The 16,877-nt window shown below is 42.7% G+C and overlaps 1 protein-coding gene across 2 annotated transcripts in view; it reads right to left on the bottom strand.

Annotated features, from left to right (window-relative positions):
* Positions 1-1,348: 1,348 nt before the first annotated feature.
* Positions 1,349-16,877, bottom strand: part of LOC143923661 (uncharacterized) — a 66,533-nt gene continuing 51,004 nt past the window's right edge. The window contains exons 4-6 of one of the 2 annotated variants that reach the window (XM_077447470.1): positions 14,501-14,542; positions 8,890-9,231; positions 1,349-4,490 (exon numbers count right to left, since the gene is read on the bottom strand). In XM_077447470.1, coding sequence (XP_077303596.1) covers positions 4,333-4,490; positions 8,890-9,231; positions 14,501-14,542 — 542 coding nt within the window. In that variant the 3' untranslated portion in view covers positions 1,349-4,332. The remainder of the gene's footprint in view (positions 4,491-8,889; positions 9,232-14,500; positions 14,543-16,877) is intronic. The other variant, XM_077447471.1, reaches the window with a different exon arrangement.

The raw sequence follows: 16,877 nt of genomic DNA, 5'->3' as shown, positions 1-16,877 counted from the left end.
AGGTATTCCTTTGTTGTCATTTATTCAAACGAAAATGACTTGGGGATAGAATATCACCTACTGAAGGTGCTCATTAGCTACAAATTGCACTTCCTGGGATGAGACCTCCCTCAAACCTGCAACACTTGTTCCTCTCTAGCATAGGAGAGCATTTCTAGAAGTTGGGTATCGGTATTATTGTGTTTGGATCCTACGATCACTCACTGAATCCATCAGAGAAATATCCAGGTACCTGTAGTCAATACTCGTAATTTGTTCAGTTCCAGTGAACCTCAAATTACAAGAGTTGTCATTTAAATATCCCAAAAACTCATTGATTGAAAGACCTCGGTCTACAATAAAGATTATATTGTCAGAGTATTGGAAGAAGCACCCAATCCCATCTGTAGAGATGTGCTGCTTCTCCCACCAACCCATAAACAGGTTGGCCTATGTGGGCGCCAACTTTTGCACCCATGGAAGTACCACATCTCTGAAGATAAAACATCATAACATAAGTAATTGTGAGTCCATTTTTTTTCTTTATTCAAACGAAAATGACTTGGGGATAGAATATCACCTACGGAAGGTGCTCATTAGCTACAAAATGCACTTCCTGGGATGGGGCCTCCCTCAAAACTGCATCACTTGTACCTCGCTATCATACCCAGCTAAAGTAGAGCAATTCCACCTAACCCTAATAAAATGGCCATTTGGTATGGCCTTTCTAACATGTAAGGCACACAGGAGAGCATTTCTAGAAGTTGGGTATCGGTATTATTGTGTTTGGATCCTACGATCACTCACTGAACCCATCAGAGAAATATCCAGGTACCTGTAGTCAATACTCATAATTTGTTCAGTTCCAGTGTACCTCAAATTACAAGAGTTGTCATTTAAATATCTCAAAAACTCATTGATTGAAAGACCTCGGTCTACAATAAAGATTATATTGTCAGTGTATTGGAAGCACCCAATCCCATCTGCAGAGATGTGGTGCTTCTCCCACCAACCCATAAACAGGTTGGCCTATGTGGGCATCAACTTTGCACCCATGGAAGTACCACATCTCTGAAGATAAAACATCATCATAACATAAGTAATTGTGAGTCCATTTTTTTTTCCTTCTGATTCTCCCAGAGCTTGAAAATTTAGGTGTGCCTAGAGGCAACTCGATTTCTCAGTACTCAGTACTAACATTGAGCGCCCCTAAAGCTGCTTTATCCCAGGAATGATGACCAACAACCTTTGGACTGTCATTTCTTCATAACCCATCCAACTGCTGAAAATTCCCCTTATCAATTATTAAAAAAAAAAATCGAATTAATCAATTATTCAAATAGAATCAATACTCAATAAAAATAAACACTTTTATCACAAAGGCACAATTTTATTGTAGTCATTATTTTTACAATTTTTTTGTTAATTACTTATTTACTTTTCACTCTTCACCATTAACTACTGAATATCCAATGCATACGACAATTTATAATATTTAAATAAATGCACACAAACCCTTTTGTTTTTATATTTGCACGCTTTACTTAATTTTTTTTCTATATTTTTACCATTCAACAAAATTTTTGTTACTATAAAACATAAAAACTTGACTTATAAAAAAAAAAAAAAGGGAAAGAAAAACACAGCCACCTAGAGTTGATTATAGTTTTTGGCCTCATGCATACTGACCTTTTTACAGCTGCTGTTTTTGGCCTTTTCTGCAGTCAGTAAACACCCCTCCATGTTTCCTATGTGTCCATGCTCACACAGACTGTTATCAGCATTTTTTGACAGGGGTGTTTTCTGGCTGGAACCCCCAACCCCAAGTACTAGTAAGATTGAAGAGGAGTTTTCAGCTGTAAAAACGCTCTAACATTGAAAAATGCAGAAAAACACGGCTATTCTGCATTTATGAGTGTTTTGTGAGCCATAAGTTTTTGTGGGAATATAGTTTTGCTAAAAAGCGCTAAAAACGCAAAGGCTACTACAAAAACGCTGCAAAACTCATTATGCAGCTACAACTTTCTAGCGCTAACGCTGCTGGTGTTTTCATAACGACCAGCATGCATGAGGCCTATTAAGCAGCGTCAAATGGAAAGAATGATAGCACTAAAGATTGACATCTGGGGAAAATGAATCAAGAATCATAATGTAATATTTAAAAAGGTGAAGACCTTTGTGGAGGACTGGTAAAGACAGGTGGTTGAGCTGCATTTTTATCACCCTCTTCACCCAAGCTGCAAAGGCAGCCGTATGAGGGTGTAGACATGTTGCGGCCATGATGCGGCAAAAATGATCCCCCTTGTCAAGAGAATGTGGATACACCAATGATTGGTATGTGATTTTCTTTTTTTTTTGCTAATTTTTGAATACAATAAAAAAACAAATTGCCATAAATTAAAAAAAAAAAAAAAATTATTTTATGTTCTTTATTGTATTCAAAAATTAGCAAACAATGTAAGAATTTAGTTTTTTAAAATTTTGTTGCATTTTTTTTTTACAGTTTGTGGCATATTTTGGCATACTTTTAAGATACTTTTACTTTTAAGACTAGCAAGGATTTGCATGATTGGTAGGTGATTTTTTGTGATTTTTTTTTTTCTTTTTATTGCTAATTGTGACAGATCCCCACTGTGTGCAAAATACAATAAAGAAAAATGTAATTCTAAAATCAAAAACAGTCAGTATGCAAGAACAGACCTGCCATGTAGCTGTAGCAATGGTTTTTGTTTTAGAATTTGTGGCATTTTCTAGAATAATTTTAATTTTACTAGCAAGGATTTTCATGACTGGCAAGTGGATTTGGTGATTATTTTTTTGTTTGTTTTGTTTTGTTGATTTTTTTTTTATAATTGTGACAGACCCCAGTCACTGTAACGAAGAATAATTCAATTCTGAAATCAAAAACTTTCACTCATCTGGTATGCAAAAATTGAGCTGCCATGTAGCTGTGGCAAGACTTATTTCTTTAGTGTTTGTGGCATATCATGGTGTACTTTTAAGACCAGCAAGGATTTACATGACTGGTAGGTGATTTTTTTTTGGGTGATTTTTTTTTTCTTCTTTTTATTGCTAATTGTGAAAGACCCCCAATGAATGCAAAGCTTAAAGCAAAAAAAAAAAACTTTTCTTTTACTAAATTCTAAATTTGAAAATCAGAATTCTGAGATTAAAAGTCAGAATTATGAGTTTCAAAGTCAGAATTCTGAGATTAAAAGTAATGATTCTGAGTCTCAAAGTCAGAATTCTGAAATTAAGTCAGAATTCTGAGTTTCAAAGTCAGAATTCTGAAATTAAAAATTTGAATTTTGAGTTTCAAAGTCAGAATTCTGAGGCTCTTCTATAGCCTTATAGCTGTAGCAATGTTTTTTTGAGAATTTGTGGCATTTTTTAGTATACTTTTGAGACCAGCAAGGATTTGCGAGATTGGTAAGTGTTTTGTTTTTATTTTGTTTTGGTGTTTTTTATTTTATTTATTTTTTATATATAATTGTGACAGACGCCAGTCTGTCACAACATACATTCAATATGCAAGATTTGACCTACTATGTATATTTAGCTTGTTATTTTAGAATTTTTAGCATTTTGTTAGATACCTGTAATTATATATTACAATATACAATATATATAATTATATATAGCGGTTATATATTACGCAGTGCTTTATACAGTATATATATTTTGTACATTCACATCAGTCCCTGTCCACAAGCTTACAATCTAAGGTCCCTAACTCAGATTCATACATACACATACTGGGGCAATTTACAATTTTTTCAAGGGGATCGCAGTTGCGGCACCTCCAGCATTAAATGTATGCAATGACAAGGGGTGCTGGGGTGTGCTGGAGAGTCTATTGATGGTGGCCTACTGGGGGATTTATTGTTGCTGGGAACATCTATTGTTGAGGAAGCTGTCTATTGTTGTTAAGGAGGTCTTATGTTGCTGGGGGCTAATTGATGCCCAGAGGGATCTACTGTTGAAGGAGGTATCTATTGCTCCTGGCTTCTAGGAGAGCTATTGTTGCTGGTAGGAAGCTATTGTTTCTGGGGTGAATCTATTGTTGTTGTGGGGGCATTTTGTTGCAGGGGGGGCAATTGTTGCTGGAAGAGATGAAAACTCCAAGCAGGTAGTTCCATGGTTGGGATTTGAACTAACGACCATTAAGCTGCTAGGCAGCAATGCTAACCACTTAGCCACTTTTTGTCAAAAAACAACCAACTGTGAGGTCTGACGTGACTTTATTTATAAACAAAGCCGTGTCTACGTTTACCTAAATGTAAACTCCTATATTGCAATTCTGCTCTAATTCCAAAACAACAGCAGCTGTATAGCATTGTGGGTAAAATAAAATTAAAGTGCAATAAAAAAGTAGATGAAAAAGACCAGGCAGTTTGCAACGACTACCACTCCGACAACCATTCCAACTTTTTCTTTCCTGTATTTATCAGTGCTGCCGATTGTTGGTGCTGATTTTGGAGAGTCTGGCTTTGTCAAAGGGTCCAATTCTTCTGTACAAAGAAATAATAAGCAATTAGTTGTGTATGGACTGGTCTCTGGAATTTAGGATAGAAGGGGGGGGGGGGGGGGGTGTATAGGCTAGAGGTCTTTCATGTAGGAGTGGACTGTGATGGAGACTTTCATGTAGGAGTGGACTGTGATGGAAACTTTCATGTAGGGGTGGACTGTGATGGAGGCTTTCATGTAGGAGTGGACTGTGATGGAAACTTTCATGTAGGGGTGGACTGTGATGGAGGCTTTCATGTAGGAGTGGACTGTAATGGAGACTGTCATGTAGGGGTGGACTGTGATGGAAACTTTCATGTAAGGGTGGACTGTAATGGAGACTGTCATGTAGGGGTGGACTGTGATGGAGACTTTCATGTAAGGGTGGACTGTGATGGAGACTTTCATGTAAGGGTGGACTGTAATGGAGACTGTCATGTAGGGGTGGACTGTGATGGAAACTTTCATGTAGGGGTGGACTGTAATGGAGGCTTTCATATAGGAGTGGACTGTGATGGAGACTTTCATTTAGGGGTGGACTGTAATGGAGACTTTCATGTAGGAGTGGACTGTGATGGAGGCTTTCATGTAGGAGTGGACTGTAATGGAGACTGTCATGTAGGGGTGGACTGTGATGGAAACTTTCATGTAAGGGTGGACTGTAATGGAGACTGTCATGTAGGGGTGGACTGTGATGGAGACTTTCATGTAAGGGTGGACTGTAATGGAGACTGTCATGTAGGGGTGGACTGTGATGGAAACTTTCATGTAGGGGTGGACTGTAATGGAGGCTTTCATATAGGAGTGGACTGTGATGGAGACTTTCATTTAGGGGTGGACTGTAATGGAGACTTTCATGTAGGAGTGGACTGTGATGGAGGCTTTCATGTAGGAGTGGACTGTGATGGAGGCTTTCATGTAGGAGTGGACTGTGATGGAGGCTTTCATGTAGGAGTGGACTGTAATGGAGACTGTCATGTAGGGGTGGACTGTAATGGAGACTGTCATGTAGGGGTGGACTGTAATGGAGACTGTCATGTAGGGGTGGACTGTAATGGAGACTGTCATGTAGGGGTGGACTGTAATGGAGACTGTCATGTAGGGGTGGACTGTAATGGAGACTTTCATGTAGGGGTGGACTGTGATGGAGAATTTTATGTAGGCATGGACTGTGACAATGCTGTATCTTGGTCTATGCCAGGGGTCTTCAAACTGTGGCCCTCCAGTTGTTCAGGAACTACAAATCCCATCATGCCTAGTCATGTCTGTGAATGTCAGAGTTTTACAATACCTTATGGGATCTGTAGTTCCGCAACAGCTGGAGGGCCATAGTTTGAGGATCCCTGGCCTAGGCCAACAAGGCCCAGGCCTAGGGTGGCACTTTGGAGAGGGGCAGCAAGAAAGCTACTCCCCACACATAAAAAAACAGCCTCCTGTGTGTGTGTATATTGTGTGTGTATAAAAGGTCAATGAGTTTCTGGACTCCTGACATACCCTTGCATCTTTCATCCAGTGCTGCACTGACATTTCTGGATTCTGAGTCATGGGGAAAGAAATAGAATTGTCAAAGGATCTGCCAGTAAAGGTAGTTGAACTGTACAAAACAGGAAAGGGATCTAAAAAGATATCCAAGGAATTGAGAATGCCAATCAGCAGTGTTCAAACTCTAATCAAGAAGTGGAAAATGAGGGGTTTTGTTGAAACCAAACCACGGTCAGGTAGACCAACTAAAATATCAGCCACAACTACCAGGAAAATTGTTTGGGATGCAAAGAAAAACCCACAAAAAACTTCAGGTACATAAATATATAAATACAGGACTCTCTGAAAACATGGTGGTGGGGCTATTTTAAGATGCAAAATAAGGAGGCACTTGAAGAAAGATGGGCTGCATGATCAAGTCGCCAGAAGAAAACCATTACTATGCAAATGCAACAAAGTATCCCGCTTACAATACGCCAAACAGCACAAAGCCTCAAACCTTCTGGCACAAAGTCATTTGGAGTGATGAGACCAAAATATAGCTTTTTGGCCACAGTCATAAACACTACATTTGGAGAGGAGTCAACAAGACCTATGATGAAAGGTTCACCATTCCTACTGTGAAACACGGAGGTGGATCGCTGATGTTTTGGGGATGTGTGAGCTACAAAGACACAGGACATTTGGTCAAAATTGATGGCAAGATAAATGCAGTATGTTATCAATAAATACTGGAGGAACATTTGCATTCATCAGCCAGGAAGCTGCGCATGGGACATACTTGGACCTTCCAACATGACAATGATCCAAATCACAAGGCCAAGTCAACCTGTCATTGGCTACAGCAGAATAAAGTGAAGGTTCTGGAGTGGCCATCTCAGGCTTCTGACCTCAATATCATTGAGCCCCTCTGGGTAGATCTCATACGTGCCGTTCATGCAAGATAGCCCAAGAATTTACATGAACTGGAGGCTTTTTGCCAAGAGGAATGGGCAGCTTTACCATCTGAGAAGATAAAGAGCCTCATCCACAAATACCACAAAAGACTTCAAGCTGTCATTGATGTTAAAGGGGGCAATACATGGTATTAAGAACTGGGGTGTGTAAACTTTTGATCAGGGTAATTTGGTTAGTTTCTGTTGCCATTGTGATTTAAAAAGAGTAAACACAGTAGACTGATAATAAATGGCTTCAGCCAAACACTACTAATCACAACCATGAGAGAAAGAAAACTTTTTGTGTTATCCATTCTTATTCTCTGAAAAATGACCAAGAAATCATGAATTCTGCCAGGGTATGTAAACTTATGATCACAACTGTATAAGGGGAAAAACATTTTTGAAAAAAAAAAAAAGATGTTTTGATTGCATTTTCGAAGCCCTAAAATGCCAGGTCAATATGCCTTGTACTCAGTGTACCCCCTTGCTACTCGGCATCCCCCCATTTAGTTGGTGGTCAGGGGGAGCAGCATTGCTTACATTAAGAATTGCCAGAAGAGGAAGGAGGGGGGCTTCCAAATATAGGTGTTTGATCACAAATGTGATGTGATTGGCCGTCACAGAGATGATAAGGCACAAACATACTTTGAAAGGGCACACTGCCCCGTGTGTGTTTTCTGCAGTGCCGTTTATGAAAGAAAAGAAAGCCACCTCTCCGGCATTTTTACTATATGGTGGTGTTGATGTGGTTAAAGTGGAACCTCTGCCATTTTTTATTTTCATTGTGAATGTAGTTAAGAAAGGTTAGTGAGTTCTTGGGTCTGCTTACCTGCTGTACCCTTTATTTGAGGTTTACACCATTCCTGTGCTGTGTTCCCAGGTTTGAATGCCTGCCGCATCCATTATGAGGGTTTCCACCATCCCTCTCCTGAATTTCTAAGGCCGCGTACACACGAGAGGATTGTCTGCCCAACTAAGTTGGTCAGACAATCCGACAGACAGTTCGTCCTAATTTTGAATGAACGGACTTGACCACATACGATGAACAGACAGTCCGCCGAAAGCTTGCGCGATGACGTGTACAGCACGTACGACGGGACTAGAAATACGACGTCCAATACACTGCAATGCAACCTTTCGCCGTGTAAATCCTTTCTGAGCATGCGCCATACTTAGTCCGTCGAACTAGCCTACTCACGAACGGATTGTCCGCTGAAACCAAGTTTGGACGGACTGTCTTACGGAAATTCCGAAAGACTTAGTCCGCCAGACTGTCCGCTGAAAAAGTCAGCTGAAGCCCACACACGAGCGGATTGTCCGCTGAAACACGTTTCAGCGGACTAAGTTGGATGGACAATCCTCTCGTGTGTATGCGGCCTAAGTCTGTACAACTCCTATTCCCATTATGAGGGGTTCCCACCATCCCTGTGCTGTGTTTCTGGATCTGCACACTCACTGTACCCCTTATGAGGTGTTCCCACCAACCCTGTGCTGAGTTCTCAGGGCTGTACACCTGCTGTGCCCATTATGAGGGGTTCCCACCACCCACGTGCTGAGTTCCTGGGCCTGTCTACCTGTTATGCCCATCATGAGGTGTTCCCCACCATCCCTGTGCTGAGTTCCCAGGTTTGCACTCTTGCTGTGTCCATTATAAGGTGTTCCCACCATCCCTGTGCTGAGATTCTTGACCTGCACACCCGCAGTACCCATTATGAGGGGTTTCCCACCCTCCCTGCACTGAGTTCCCAAGCCTGTACACCTGATGTGCCCATTATGAGGGGTCCCATCATCCCTGCTGGATTTTTTTTATTTTATTTATATTGTTGGGAATGTAACAGGAGGAACTGAAGCAAACAACAGCTGAAGGTGGCTAAAAACTGAACTATGGCAGAGACATCTCTCCCGCTGGGCTCTATGTGAGATAAACTTGTGGATGACTCTACTCGGTTTTGGATAAACCGACCTTAATGGAGCTATCACCTACCTTTCACATTAACAATAGTGAGTAAGCGACGCTCCATTGAGCGGTATCTGATGGTGCAGGTGTACCTCCCGCTGTCTGTCGTCTGGACGGAAGTCAACTTCAAGCTCGCGTTTCCTCTAGAAAGTTCTTCCAACTTGGAATCATCCTCCTGGGAGTCTTTGTTGAAGACCCACATGGGGACACCATCCTTGGACCAGCGTATGTCTAACATGGTCAGCTCCATGGAGGGATCCGTGTGGAATCTACACATCAGGCTAATGTTTTCTCCAGGTGTAGCACTGACCGATTTATATCCTCCAATTTGTAGAAATGGTGCGGAGCTTAGTAGATTGCTTTGCTTGACTGTTGAGGGATCAAAGAGATCAGATCATCAGCATTATTCAAATTCATAATTAATTTCATATTTTTACACGGGGTATATTACACTCCTTTGAGACTCCACAGAATGTACCTGGATCGAGACCCTAGTTGCCCCTGGAGTCCATTGAATCATACTTTCATGTTTTGAGAATGCCCTCTCATTGTGTCATATTGGTCCTATATTTTCACAGAGAATAATCTCAGGTTTCAGTTGTCTCTACCTCCCCGGAATAAAGCCCCATACACACTATTATATTTTCTGCAGATAATTGTCTTCAGATTTACCAAAACCATATTTACCAAAACCATATAATATCAAAACTCTTAGCCCTTGTACACACGGTCGGACATTCCGATGGAAAATGTCTGATCGGACCGCGTTTTCGGATAATCCGACCGTGTGTGGGCTTCATCTGACTTTTTCCGTTGGACTATCCGACCAACAAAGTTTGAGAGCTGGATATAAATATTTTCTGACAACATGATCTGATCGGACTTTGTCTGATCGTTTGTAGACAATTCCGATTGGACAAAGTGCCACGCATGCTCAGATCAAATTACGAGACCAAAGCTATTGGCTACTAGCCTGAACGTATTCCCGTCGTAACTAAATAACGTCATAACGTTATGAACGATCGGATTTTCCGACAACTTTGTCCGACTGTGTGTATGCAACACCAGTTTCGGACAAAATCCGTCAGACAAAATCTGACGGATTTTGTTGTCGGAATGTCCAACCGTGTGTACAGGGGCTTAAGGTCAAATCTTAAGAGTTTCAATTTGTATGCAATCAGCCAAGCCCTTGCAATACATGGTTTTGGTAAATCTGAAGACAAAAATCTGCAGAAAATCTAATAGTGTGTATGGGGTCTTAGCCCTTGTACACACGGTCGGAGATTCTGTCGGAATGTGTCCTATCGGACCGTATTGTCGGATATTCCGACTGTATGTGGTATGCATAGGACTGTTTCTGTCGGAATATTTGTTGGACCAAATTTTCCAACTTGCTGGAAATATTTTCGACAAACTGGTCCGATAGGACATACTCCGATCATGTGTAGAGAATTCCACGCATGCTCAGATCAATTTCCTACATCAAAGCTATTGGCTACTAGCCTGAACGTAGTCCCATCATAACGAAATTACTTCATCACGTTCTGAAAGATCGGATTTTTCGACAACTATGTCCGACCGTGTGTATGCAACAGTTTCGGACAAGATCCGATGGAAAAAAATCAGACGGATTTGGTTGTCAGAATCTCCGACCGTGTGTACAAGGGCTTAGTCCTACTAGGTATGGAGGATGACCAACGCTCTCACCATTCTAAATGACTGATCTCCTATCTTTTGTAATATGCCAAAAAAGAAATCTTGTTAAAATGGACCTCGTCAACTCCCCCTGGGGTATCTTCCTGGGAGGCCATGGTGGATGCGGCCCTAACTATGTATAAGATTACCTATATAAACAGGGGTTGTCCTTGGAAATATGATAAAGTGTGGCTTTCTCTGTACTCTCGGTGGGATGAATAGATGGAGTGCACTGGACAAGGTGATAGGAAGGAAAGGAAGTGGGTGGGGGAACAAGGGCAGGAAAGCCCAAACCTTATCTCATTTATTTTCACTGTTCCGTTCCCATGATCTTCAGCTGTGCATTAACCTTCTCTCTCTCTCTCTTCATTGTACTCTAATCCTCTCTATTGGGTATGGAAAACTTGGCTTTTGATACCCCTAACTAAATCTATTGGAACCAATTGCCTTCGGAAGTCACCTAATTAGTACATAGAGTCTGCCTGTGTGTAATTTAATCTCAGTATAAACACAGCTGTTCTGTGAAGCCCTCAGAGGTTTGTTAGAGAACTATGGTGAACAAACATTGTCATGAAGGCCAACGAACACACCAGACAGGTCAGTGATAAAGTTGTGGAGAAGTTTAAAGCAGGGTTAGGTTATAAAAATATTTACCATGCTTTGAACATCTCATGGAGCTCTGTACAATCTATGATCTGAGAATGGAAAGAGTATGGCACGACTGCAAACCTACCAAGACATGGCCGTCCACCTAAACTGACAGGCTGGGCAAGGAGAGCATTCATCAGAGAAGCAGCCAAGAGGCCCATGGTAACTCAGGGGGAGCTGCAGAGATCCACATCTCAGGTGGGAGAATCTGTCCACAGGACAACTATTTCATAAATCTGACCTTTATGGAAGAGTGGCAAGAAGAAAGCCATAGTGGAAAGAAAGCCATATGAAGTCCCGTTTGCAGTTTGCAAGAAGCCATGTTGGGGACACAAGAAACATTTGGAAGAAGGTGCTCTGGTAAGATGAGGCCAAAATTGAAATTTTTGGCCTAAAAGCAAAGCGGTATGTGTGGCGGAAAATTGACACTGCACATCACCCTGAACACACCATCCTACCGTAAAACATGGCAGTGGCAGCATCATGTTGTGGGGATGCTTTTCTTTAGCAGGGAGAGGGAAGCTGGTCAGAGTTGATGGGAAGTTGGATGGAGCCAAATACAGGGCAATTTTAGAGGAAAGCCTGAAGGTTCACCTTCAAGCAGGACAAGGACCCTAAACATACAGCCAGAGCTACAATAGAATGGTTTAGATGAAAGCCTATTCATGTGTTAGAATGGCCCAGTCAAAGTCCAGACCTAAATCCAATTGAGAATTTGTGGCAAGACTTTAAAATTGCTGTTCACAGATGGTGTCCATCCAATCTGACAGAGCTTGAGCTATTTTTCAGAGAAGAATAGGCAAAAATGTCCCTCTCTAGATGTGCAAAGCTGGTTTGTAGAGACATCCCCAAAAAGACTTGCAGCTGTAATTGCAGAGAAAGGTGGTTCTACAAAGTATTAACTCACGGGGCGCCATACAAATGCCCCCCCACACTTTTCAGATATTTATTTGTAAAAAAAATTGAAAACTATTTAATCATTTTCCTTCTGCCCTGGTTCACACTGACTGCAGCTGAACTCGCACGCTTTCATTCCCGCATGTTAGTCCCAATTTCATATGTGCAGAAACCTACATCTGTGTGGGTTTCTGCACATATGTCAATGTAAATCACACCCCGAAATCGGCAAAAGTTGTACAAAAACAAAAACAAAAGCAAAACAGTGCGGTGCCGCAAATTTGGCACCACACCGATTAGGTCGGTGCAATCGCCGTCACTTGCCGCCGGTTTGGCATGCAATTTTACATGTCAAACCGCATGCCAAATCGCACCAATGTGAGCCAGGGCTCCACTTCACAATTATGTGCCACTTTGTGTTGGTCTATCACATAAAATCCCAATAGAATACATTTAAGTTTTGGTTGTAACATGACAAAATGTGGAAAATTTCAAGGGGTGTGAATACTTTGTCAAGGCACTGTGTATATGTATGTGTATATATCTATATCTATATATACATATATATGGTAAAAACATAGTTGTCATAGAGAGGTCCTCTGCTCCATCTCTTATCTGTTATGTTTTTAGTACATCAAAAAATTGTACAAGTCTAAAAAAAATGTTCGATCTTTAGATGAGTTTAGTTACATAGTTAAAGTATAGCCAAAAGCCAAAATTTTCTTTCTGCAGAAGTTAGCTGGCCCACCCATGGTGAACTCGTCATGAGTGAGTTGGACTTTGCTTTGACAAAACAGGGAGCAAATGTTCTTTAGGGAGATGTCCTACAAGAACTTACCTTGTTGAGCATGCATTGCATGCCTGGTTTGAGGCCTCGGATGGAGCACAGACTTAGAGGATATCGCCAGCAGTGGCGTAACTAGAACCTTCAGGGCCCCGATGCAAGAAACCATGGTGGGCCCCCCTGAACCCCAGCCAGGGCCCTTCCCTCCGAGTCCGGCGGTGGAACTCCAGGGCGTAGTCACAGGTATGACCTTTGTGAGCCCTGTAGTACCACCACTGGTATCAGTAGTTTTTATTTTAGGTGCCCCATTGGGGGACTGTCCCTAGGCAGGATTGGGTCCCCGTCCCCAGAAGAGATGAGGTCCTTTTCTCCAGGGCAGATGAAGTTACTGCCCCCAGGTGAGAAGGGGTCCCTGTCGCCAGGGGAGGTGGGGGTCCCTGTCCCCACGTGAGAAGGGGTCCCTGTCCCCAGGGGGATATGGAGGGGGTATGTAATAGTGTGTGCTAGCTGCCTATGCTGCTGCCGGCCATATGTAGAGGGGGCTGCATGGGCCCCCTGCATCACAGGGCCCAGTTGCGGTCGCGACTGCTGCACCCCCTATAGTTACGCCCCTGATCGCCAGGTCATATGGGTCTAAAGCCTTGTACACACGGTCGGAGAATCCGTCGGAATGCGTCTTATCGGACTGTGTCGTCGCATAATCCGACTGTGTGTGGTATGCATCGGACTGATTCCGTCCGAATCTCCGTCGGACCCAATTTTCCAACATGTTGAAAATATTTTCCGACCAACTGGTTTGATCGGACATACTCCGATCATGTGTAGAGAATTTTGATCGGACCAAGTGCCACGCATGCTCAGATCAAATTCCTACATCAAAGCTATTGGCTACTAGTCCCATCGTAACGAAATTACGTCATCACGTTCTGAATGATCGGATTTTTCGACAACTTAGTCCGACCGTGTGTATGCAACAGTTTCGGACAAGATCCGACAGGCAAAATCCGACGGATTTGGTTGGCAGAATGTCCGACCGTGTGTACAGGGGCTTAGAAGATCTTCTGCTAGAGTCATCACTGGAATGGAATGGAAAACCTTTTGTTTTGGGGCTTATGTGCACCAGAAGAAGTGCTTTGTGATGAATTCTGGATGCTGATACCCCCCAGAGCAGTGGTCAACTCCTGTCCTCAGGGCCCACTAACAAGCCAGGTTTGCAAGATAACTGAAATACATCAATAATCATCATAATTTGCTGCTCAGTGATTGCAGTATTCTAGTCTGCATCTCCCCAAAGTGATACATAAAACCGGGCCTGTTAGTGGGCCCTGAGGACAAGGTTGATGACCACTGCCCCAGAGGCTTCCAGCCAAGGAGCTGTAGAAGCTTGTTTTTTCCATCTCCATCGTCCAGCTCTCCTACTATTAAGTTCAAGTAAAGCATTGAAAACTGCTTTCAAGTGTGGTCCTGGGTACTAGAAGTTTCGTTTAGGGAGTTCTTGTTAAGACACCTATAGCTGGAGGCACTCTAGAGACTTAAGACTGTATGAATTGCAAGGTAGGGCTCATTCCACATGACCCCCTACCTGCAGAAAAGCTCCTGCAAGTAATTGCTTACCAGATTTCTTTGATGACCGTTTCATCAGCTTAATCTTCTGCTCTGAACAAGATAAAGAAAAAGACGTGGTATTAAAGACGACCAAAATCATTCACAAACGTCCACATTCCACCGGTATTAAAGCCTTCTGCAAGAGGGAATTCCAGCAATTAGTCAACTTATTTATTTTTAATATTTAAAATACAATGGAGGGCATTGTGCCACATTTTTCGCACCTTCCCATGAAAAGTGGACGATGGTCAGATTGATCAGGTGCAGGGTCCCCGAATTCTCAGTTTACGAACTCCACAAATACTGTACACTCAGAGTAAGTATACCCAGGAACAGCTCCTCATAGGCTCCAATGGGAAAAATATGGAAAAGAAAGGAGAGCTCTGGATGGTGCAGGTCAACCCAATAGGTTTATTAGGATATGTCATACATTAAAATGACAAAAATAAAAGTGTTCACAAAATTTAAAAACATATAAAAAGCAATGTGGGGTGCAGTAAATGCTAGCATTTACTGCACCCCACATTGCTTTTTATATCTTTTTGTGAGCACTTTTATTTTTGTCATTTTAATGTATGACATATCCTAATAAACGGATTGGTTTGACCTGCACCATCCGGAGCTCTCCTTTCTTTTCCATATGTAGCACTAACCCCCCGAAGGAGCTGCCGGTTAGATTTGGGCTTACCGTTACCTTTCTCCTCACTTAACGTCTAGGGGTGTCCTGTGGTAGATGGCCCAGTAACTCGAGAGACTGACAACAGATCCACTTGAATGGATTTTATTTGCAAAAAACGTAGACAATGAACAGTCTCTTAAATTGGGATCAGAGGGTTGGAAAGGAAGTTCAGGTACTCTTAAGCCACGTACACACGAGTGAATTGTCTGGCGTACTTAGTCCGGCAAACAATCCGGCGGATAGTCTGGCGGACTTTCTACCGAACGGACTTGGCCACACACGGACACACAGAAAGTCCGGCGTTTGCTAGCGCGATGACGTACAGCACGTACGACAGGACTAGAAAAAGGAAGTTCAATAGCCAGTAGCCAATAGCTTCCTTTTTCATACTTGCTTCTGAGCATGTGTCATTCTTAGTCCGCCGTACTAGCATACTGATGAATGTATTGTCCGCTGAAACCCAAGTACGATGGGAAGATTGGAGTGCAAAAATACTTTCTTAGTCCGCCGGACTTCACGCTGGAAAAGTCCGCTGAAGCCCACACACGATCGAATTGTCCGCTGAAGTACGCCGGACAATCTGATCGTGTGTACGCGGGCATAAGTGTCAAAGTCAAATGTTGAAGAACTTGCTTACTTTGACTGCATCCAGAGAATAGCCATTTGCAACTGGATGTTCACTCAGGTTGGACAGTCCCTCTCTCACAAGGCCTAGCAGCCAACAAGGTGCTTAACTCAGGAACAAGTCTCTGCCACAGACGTTGTTGTAGAACATACAAGATATGTCTCTGCCACAGACGTTGTAGAACATGTAGGAAAACTAAACTTGAAGAACACTTGTGGGATACCTGGATCTTTCAGCCAGCTTGGCGATATCCACGAGACCAGATTCTCTTGGGTACTTCAGTTCCTCCAGGCTCTTACTAAGAAACCAACCCGTACGTGGTCTTCTTCTGAAGAGTCCTCCCCTGGATAGCGTGAAGTCACTGGGTCTCTCCCAAACCGGAGACGGCACCCAAACACCTCAGAATCCTCCTTTAGTTTCCTTGCCTCGAGCTAGTCAGCCCCGAGACATCAAGATCTGGTGGATCCGCACCCCAGGCCATAGCCTTCCTGGGGGCTGGTCAGGAGGACCAGGATCATGAAGTCAGTACATCCTTCTAGACCGGAACATCGAACCACGTGACGTCTGCATCTTAAATACCCTCTGCCAGAAAGCACAGCAAGAGCACCACACCCACTGGGCAGGCTCTGAGAGAGAAACTACTTTAGCACCCAACCAGACCATAGATCCATACCTGCCAGAAGAGACAGTGCCCCCTGTGGTCAGGCGGAACATTTCATAGTCCAGTCAGACTGATGCTGAAGTCCAAATTTGGACAATTGTACCCAAACCAAACTGTAGTTTAGGTATGACCTTAAATTTGAAAAAGGCATAGCACGTGCTCTTCAGGAGCTGGCACTACACATATTTTTACCATTGGAGCCTATGAAAAGCTGTTCCTGGGTACACTTACTCTGAGTGTACAGTATTTGTGGAGTTCGTAGACTGAGAATCGGGGACCCTGCACCTGATCCGTCTGACCATCGTCCATACACAGCATCTTATCCGGACTACCCAGGATTCCAAGCCTTACTGACTCAATGTCGTACGACATGTGTGTCCATCCCAGTCGGTAAAAGTATCCATCTTCTTATCATTGAAGG

This window comes from Lithobates pipiens, unplaced genomic scaffold (assembly GCF_037356315.1).
Source record: "Lithobates pipiens isolate NorthernLeopardFrog02 unplaced genomic scaffold, aLitPip1_a1.2 Scaffold_22, whole genome shotgun sequence".
NCBI classification, from domain to species: domain Eukaryota; kingdom Metazoa; phylum Chordata; class Amphibia; order Anura; family Ranidae; genus Lithobates; species Lithobates pipiens.
This window is presented reverse-complemented; position numbering and strand designations above follow the sequence as displayed.